The following is an 8718-nucleotide window of genomic DNA, read 5'->3' as shown; positions in this document are numbered from 1 at the left end:
TGCTGTACCATTACAATCCAGACACAGTGTACAAGAAAATTACAATCAAGCATTTTTGAAGAAACAGTGGAAGATGACTAACTCTTAGCTATAAATGTGCTTATTTCACTTCACAAATAAATGTCTTAAAAATTATTCTTCAATGAAATTGAAAGCAGATCTGAAAAAATCAGTGTGAAAAACTGGTTTAGGAAAGTGTGTTGTGATCTTTGAACTTATGGTGTTATGTGCCATTATTGCTATACAAATATATGGCTGCACTTACCAAAGATGGAAGTCCTGGCAGGCTGGCACAGTGCGGAGTAGGGTTGTATATTTTTAGTATCTCACAATATAATATGTATCGCAATACATGGCTACGAAATTATCACGATAGCAAAATGCATCCATTTGTTTCTTATGCCCCTAATATATACTCACTGATCACTTTATTAGAGACACCTTGCTATTATTGGGTTGGACCCACTTTTTCTTTTGTAATTGCCTTTTTTTTTTGTGACATAAATTCAACAAGGTATTGGAAACATTTTGGGTTATACTGACATGATGGCATCACACAGTTGTTGCATATGTGTCAGCACGTTCATGATACTAATCTCCTACTCCACAGCGTCCCATTGTTGTTTATTTGATTAAGAACTGGTGAATGCTGAGGCCAGTTCCTTTCTTGGTTGTTGCAAAATTTGTAATGCAAAAACACATACCTAATTTTGTATGCAAAAACACATACCTAATTGTTAGGACAGATCTTTTCAAGGTGTGAAAACAAAAATGTCTATATATAATGTACATCAAATAACATATCCATATACCTCTTTTCTATGCTTTATTATTTTGTTAATTAAAAAATATAAAACATCCGCCTCACATAATACAGATTACTTTCTCACCTCCTTGTATGAGATGCACATTGTACAGTATATATGTACAGTATATGTACTTATAATCCATCAGTACATGAAGTTCTCAAAGTCCAAGGCAAAGAAAAGAACTTCAAATTGTAGTTTAACTTTTGTTTGTTTGTTTTTTGCTGTGCTTTAATCTCAATGTGTCTATGATGAGCACTTTAGGAATATAAAGAGGCAAAAAGCTGTGTTGCATAAAAAGAACAATATTCTTATATCCAATATCACTTTTATAGTTGCATTACCAAATAGTAGAATTAACTTCTGTAATAAATCAGAAACTGCAGTTCAATTAAAATGGACTAAATAAAATAACAGATACTAAATACACACATGGGAGACATGTGCCCAATCACATAAAATACCATATACAATATACTTATTACCTCTGCTTATTTGAACCATTTACATTACAGGGATAATCTGAATTCTTTTACATTACTAAATAGCTATGACAGGCAAAATCAGGTACATATAATTTATCTGTGGCAGTTTCAAAGCTAATAAACTTTTGAACAGAGGTCATAATGGCACTCCCACTATCAATGTTGGAAGGGTACAGGATGGCGGACTTTCTGCCCTGTAGCTTTGAAATAATTAACAATGCTCTGAGACTAAAGTCTAGACCTAATAGTCTTTGTGGACCTCAGCATTATATTCCAAATACCTCCCTACACCCGAGATCCAGAGCAGCACCCTACCCACCAGTGCTCTTTTATTCTACAACCATTTTAGCTGCTAGTAGCCTTTAGTAAATAAAAGATTATTCTGTCATAGTGGTATTCAGGAAGAGTGTTAGCACCTTGTTTTTCTAGTCTGGATGTATATTAGTGGGGGATGTCACTGGAAGAATTGTGTTCATTTTTCTGTATATCAGCAGATGATATGTAGACATTTCTGGGACAGAAGGAGCAGGGTTGGAAAAATGCTCTCCATCCCTCTGCCAGATAACATATTCAGCATTTAACATATATTCCTTGAAACATAGATCTCCCTGAAATGCAAAAAAGGGACAATTATATGACCATAATAGTTTTTGATCCTTTAACAGTGGTGTTTTACTTCTGAGAAGTAAATCTGTGGAAGAAAAGTATTCCCTGTGTCTGCCATCTAATGTGCCCTCTAATATTCCTAGACTCATTGACGACCTATAAAATGTTAGATGCCTAAAAGGATACAGAAACATAATGGCACTTTTGTAAGCACAATGTAAATTACATCTTTGGCATTGATATCTATTCCTATTATTATTGGCTCTTAGTGTTCTTTGTAGGTTTTTTTCTACTAAAGACCAAATGCAGAAACAAACACTAATGCCTATTTCCCTATTTTTTCCAGCTACATTAAAAGTTTAAAAAAAAGAAGGCATACACAGAATGTAAGATTCACTTCATTTTTTCATCACTATTGCCAAGGTAAGACATATCTATTATTAGTAAACTAGTAAATGCTAGCTGAAAAAATAGAAAATATATTTATTTCTTTCATTAATAGGTAAAGCAAAGAAATCTAGGATGGAAACAACTACTTTTGATTATACATCCGATTATGATCCCTTTATAGTTACACCATGCAACAAGGAGGATGTTAAAATGTTTGTAACTCTTTTTACAAACATTTTAAATTCCTTGATTTTCATTTTTGGGATAACTGGAAATTGCCTTGTCCTCTGGATTATAATCACTTATGAAAGTCGGGAGTCACTAACAAACATCTTTCTTTTTAATCTGTCAATTGCAGACCTGATTTTAACATCCTGTTTGCCATTTTTTTCCATCTACCAAAGTCAAGGATGGGTATTTGGGGCTGTGGCTTGCAAAGTATTCAACATCCTATTCTCCATTGGATTTTACAGCGGACTTATTTTTGTAACATTTCTTACGTATCATCGTTACCTTGCAGTTGTGGATCCCCTGTCGGCTTTAAAAGCCAAGAAGCCTTTCTATGGAGTCCTAATAACTCTGCTTGCCTGGGTAATAAGCATAGCTGCTTCAGTCCCTGTGATGATTTTCCAAGTGCATAGTACAAATGGTGATCTTAACAAATGTGAATATAATCAAGTACTCCCTGTGTTGGTAAGCCACTACCAACAAAATATTTCCTTTCTATTTGCCTTGTCATCCATCATATTCTGTTACTATAAAATTCTAAGGACATTACAGCACTCTCGATCACAAAGGAACCACAAGCCAGTTAGACTCATCCTTTTTATTGTTCTGGTATACTTTCTCAGCTGGACACCATATAATATTGCCATCATGTTACAATCATTTCACCATCAACAATTTCTTATGGAATGTAATTTCATTAAACGTATTGACTATGCAAAATATGTCAGTGAAAAATTAGCACTTTTGCATTGTTTCCTTAACCCTATTTTATATGCTTTGGTTGGGATCAAATTCAGAAGACACCTAAAGCACATGATGAAATGTTTTTACCCTTGTAGACATGAAGAGGTACATGGGACTCGAATTAGTTCCCATGACCACGATCACAATCGAATAGACTCTGTTTACTAACCCAAAGTATTCAATGTGTTTCCAAGGACTAAAAAAAATGAAAAGGCTGTTAAGTGTTCTTAGGTGTAAACTTCTCATATATATACATTCTATATCTGTTATACTCTATATATTCTGTACTATTGAAGATTCACATTCCTTTTCTCATCAGAAACATAATAATATCATGGAAATTATTCAAAACTGATTAATATGTATCTTGTTCTTAATTGTTTGTTTCACCACTGTATATTTTTCTTTCACAAAATAAAGACAACCTGAAAAGCAATCAAATTATAAATGGTCATGTTGTATTACCTATCCCAAAAATAAATCTAAAGCTATAGATCAGTGAACATGATTGTTTCTACATGAGTGAAATGCTTTTTAAGGGAATGTATCACTAATAAAAGATTGTTTAGATCGATGGTAGTTTGCTAATGAACTCAGTAGCTTGTGTAGGTTGTCTATATATAGGTTACAATATAATCCCAAATTTGTTGCCTAAGTGTAATGATATTGATTTTCTAGATATAGAACATTGTTGAGTCAAACTGATGCAGCTTATAGTGTTGGTAAATACAGAAATGTTGAAGAAAAAAATCACGTTATCTACTGCTAGGTACTGAATATCAATATAGCAATGTCAACATAACAGAATAAGGTGTTTAGCCTTGTTTCAATGTGCTCTTGTTTTATGTGTAGAAACGTTTGGTTTTGAAGCAACCAATAAACGTGCTTTCCTTTAATCCCTTTCATTTTAAATTCTAAATGGTTTCCATTAACAAGGTAAACCACATATTAATGCCACTGTAGTCTTAAATTGCCATAATGGTCAAAAAAAAATATATGGATTTATATGCCCCTCTGTTGAGCAAGTAAATATAAAAATAAAATTAAATCAGAATGTAAAAAATAAAATTACACAAAAAAACGATGCATTTAGCGGCAAAAACATATTGTGTGTAGGTGGGTTTATAGAGGCAGTGTGTCAGATCCGTCAGCTGTGTACTCACACAGCTGTTTTCACATTTATTTATTTTTCGAGCACCCAGAGACCTTCAGTTATCCTACTGGATATACCATATATAGTGTGTGTTGAAGGTTTTTCCAGTGCATTTCTGCTGCACAAAGGCAAGCCATTCCTTGGTATTTACTCCCTTTTCCCAGAACAGCAAAATAGGCTCTTCAAAGCTTTAGAAACTGAAGCTGGCGTGTGAATGAAGTAATATGTGTGTGGGAAGCAGAATTAATTTAAGTAAAGGAATTTGAACGTTATTGTTAGTCTAGATGAAATCCTTTTAGTTTTCTGCAGAACCTTACTTAGTAAAACAAAACATTTAGGGTCACCATTTACAGCCTAATCTCTGCAGTGGGTGGTCAAAAGTTGCATGCTGTTTGTATAGACTAATTACCTAATTAATTTGTATAATACTTTAATTAAGCGTTAAAACCAAATGCTTAATTTTATGCCACTAAATGCTAGCTGTAATATACTGTGTGTTTTGACATCTTCATGACAGCCATTTTTATAATAGCCTGGGCTATGAAAGCTCATTCATGCACTCAAAACTGACAGTCTAGGCTTGCCTCTCCTATGCACATCAGTAAAGCTAGGCTAGGTATTAACAAGTGCATACCAGAAGCACTCCAAAACCTGACATTTTGGAGATGCTCTGCTTCTTCAGTCACCTAGCTATCACAAAGTTGCTTTTTGATTTTTAGAAAAGATTTTTTTTGCTTGCCCAGTTTTTGTATAGTTTTTGTGCTTCCAACACATCACCTTCCAGGACTGACTTACTGCTAATATATACCGCCACTTAGTAAGTGCCATTGTAAAATGAAAATTCGTCAGTGGTTTTAATGTTTACACAGTTCATGATTCACAATGTTATTTTAGGAACTCTGGTTCACTCCCTCAACCCTAGAACATTTCTGTAGATTAATATTTAAAAATTCATTGATAAGGTAGAGGAGGTTTAAACTTCAATCAGGTATTTCTTTTTCCTGTCTCCCATAAGAAAGATTTCTCTTCACTTTCTAACATTATTACATTTGCACACATTGGAAAATGTCTCTTTACTTCTTGCTGTACTGCCAACTCTAAAAATTTGGGACTCAAATGTAATTTCTGTAACCTTGGCAAATAAACACCAGCACCAGTCGGACTACACCAGCAGTGGCACAGATCACAGCAGAAATCTCTCCTTCTCCCTACAATACAGAAGCTGAAAAGTGTAAAAATCTATGTAGAAGCAGACATTTCCTTGTCTGTGGAGAAAAGCAACTAGTATTAGTAACTAGTAAAACGTACATATATTTATCTGCCAGCAACGTAGGACACAGAATTGTAATGGTTTGCCTTTTGAACATTTTTTAACTAAACTCAATGCACGTGTTTTGTAATGGCAAATGAATGAACAGTCGCTTAAAGCTAAAAATTGTATATGCCTTTTTAGTTTATTCTTTAGGGCAGCCAAAAAAAATATTGGCCAATAGATTTCTGTGGCTCCTGGTGTACTCAGGAAATATGAGGAGACGGCTTTAAAAACGTTTTGGACAAAAGCAATTCTCAAACAGGTTCTTGGGGAACCCCATAAGATTATAAGATGTTGCTTGCATGTGGAGAAGTGGAAGATGACACTCCTGGGTGCCTGGTGATGCCTACATAGTGGTATTATTTTTATTTTAAGGAAGTGTAAATGGTATGACAGCATGTGCGGAAAAAGAATATAACGAGCATCAGTTGCCAACCATGGAGAAAATTTTGGTGGTCTACGGAACTGTCCCCCATATTAACACAACCCACCCACTCTTCCATTGCAGGCTCAGACCTGCTTGCTAAACATCCTGGGGGGACAGTAGCGCAGGGCTGCGAATACAACTACTGTCCTCCCAGGATGTTTAGCAGGTCTGAGGCTGTGATGGAAGAGTGAGCGGGTTCTGGCATCATGATATCACTCTGGGGAAAGTTTCTTCCCCTTTAAGTGACACACAGCTCCCTGCGCATATGCAGTCTGGATTAAGTGGATTTAGTGGTTTGTGAGGTTCGAAAGGTTGGCGACCACTTATAAAAAAGGCAATAAAAGTAGTGCAGAAGTGCAGAAAGTATGCTTGTTGGGAGTATGAGTTGGAGATGAGTGTGGAGGGTATGATTGTTGATAATATGTGCAGAAAAAAGGAGCACAGGTAATTATACAGTACACAGTATCTGCAAGAAACAAGTGCACATATTAGGTTAGGCAATGTGTGCACGAGAGGAGTATGGAGGATATGATGGTAAGCAACATGCTCTTATAGGAAATGTATGCGAGCAGACAGTATGCTCAATAGAGGAATGCAGATCTTCCCATATATTAGCCACTTAAAGAAAGTGCTGTCAAATATTCAATATGTCTAGATCAGAATCAACATGAGAGAAGCAGTTAAAGATCTGCAATAAATGTTGCTAAAATACTTTTTAAAAATAAAGTTTACTTATAGGGATTGTTTTTCTACTAACAAAACTACTTACATCTAAGTTAAAGAGCAGAAAATACCTATCATATATTAATGTGTTTCACTTCCATCTGTATACAGTAGTGAGACCGATACTGAGCAACCACCACAAAGCTGGGAGACGGTGTGTCTCTGTCACAGACCTCCAGCTGGTTGGTAATTCTGTTTTTTTTTGGAGGAAGAGAAAACTGGATGTGATAAAAACATAACACTTATATAGGTGAGTTGAAGGTTGATTGTTCATCATGCTCTTTGTACGACCTTTGTATTACCAAGAAGTAATAGATGCACAACTGTATGGTGGTATTTACTACATTGTACTGGCTAGCTATTGCTTTTTTTGGGGATCTCACTGGAACTTGGTTAAACAGGAAAGTTGCATTGGTACTGATTAAAAGATATACCATCCTTATAATCTGTATACAAAAATTGTATGAAAACCCTATGCATGACCTTCCCTTATTTGTTCCAGTTTAATATGGTAAATAAAATGCAGAAAGGTTTTCTTATATCTGTTCTGTAACTGCAAAAACCGTGTTAGGAGTCCTATCAAGTTATTTTGTGGACTATTGAACATCATATCCTTGTATAATAATTACACAGTGGGTAGGTATTCAATAATTCACATAAAGAACCAGTTAGGGTAGAAACACAGATGGCAGGTGATAGGGCTACAGAAGATCTTCCCTCTTATCACCAACTCATATGTAGAGGTGTTCTGAAACCTTTACACATTTCCTGTCCTTAGGGGACAATGATAGCTCTCCCCAGATACAGTTTAGTGATGAATTGTAAGTTTCAAGAATTGTAAAAATATAGAATTGTTTTTTGGGAGGCTTTTAGGTTTTTAGGTATCCTATTGGCAGTTATTGAACACTAATATTGTAAGCATATCTGTGTTTCCATTAGGGGTAGAACACAAAACTCTGCTGAGCTGGGTTCTGATAACATGCCACATGTATTAGTGGTGTCATTAGTTTAAATGACATGCCAATGTGCTAGTCCATTGTAGTTCTGATACACATGCATTGCAGTAAACTATATTGTAGAATAGTGCACTACTGTGGTAAGGTGCTCCACATGGGAAAATGCTACATGTCCGCTTTGGGGTGTTCCCAGCTTATTTATTAGAATGGTGCTGGCCTAATGCAATGCACAGTAACACCAACAAGCTATTATCTAAAAGGACGCTCAATCTTCTCGAAAAAAAAAAACATACTTTAACTCACCAAGAAGCTACCTATTGAGTATCCAGAGACAATCTCACTCTTTCATTTCGAAATATGCCCCCCCCCCCCCCCATAATACCAAAAATATTTCCTAAAAAATATTAACATAATATTTGTGTGCAGCTAATTGGGTATTTCATGTGAGCAGGCTCAGCAAAGGAGTGCTGGCCATATTGTGGAAGTAGGTGCAAATGTTCTGATTATCGGTAAACATTTTCTAATGTATGTAGACAAATAAAACAAACACTTTAATGAATATTTGCTAGGAAAATCATGGAAAAGAGTTTTGTCATAAAAAAGAAAGGTGCACCAGAGAGCTTTAGGGATCCAGGGGATTGAAACTACTATAAGGGTTGGTTTTCCAGTGAAGCAGTGAGGACAAAAAAAGAACTTAGTCTTCAGTCTTTTCTTTCAAAGTTTGGCCTTTGCAAAAACATTTTTTGCGATGGGTCCAAAATTATGGCTCCTTTCTAGCTACAGATCCACTTTGTGTTCCCCCTGCTGTCACTCTAAAAGGTTAGGAGTACATGACTAGGGTACCTCGTACCTTGCCTTCCAACTCCCTTCCCCCCAAACCCGCACTTA

The 8718-nt window shown here is 35.6% G+C and overlaps 1 protein-coding gene across 1 annotated transcript; it reads left to right on the top strand.

Moving 5' to 3' along the window:
- The first annotated feature begins 2346 nt into the window (after positions 1–2346).
- LOC140332026 (chemokine XC receptor 1-like) lies at positions 2347–3695 on the top strand. The gene has a single exon (XM_072413337.1). The coding sequence runs from the start codon at positions 2420–2422 to the stop codon at positions 3425–3427; it is 1008 nt and encodes a 335-aa protein (XP_072269438.1). The 5' UTR covers positions 2347–2419; the 3' UTR covers positions 3428–3695.
- The last annotated feature ends 5023 nt before the right edge of the window (positions 3696–8718 follow it).

Source organism: Pyxicephalus adspersus, chromosome 5 (genome assembly GCF_032062135.1).
Source record: "Pyxicephalus adspersus chromosome 5, UCB_Pads_2.0, whole genome shotgun sequence".
NCBI lineage: Eukaryota > Metazoa > Chordata > Amphibia > Anura > Pyxicephalidae > Pyxicephalus > Pyxicephalus adspersus.
The sequence above is the reverse complement of the archived record's forward strand: the minus strand, read 5'-3'. Positions and strand labels throughout refer to the sequence as shown.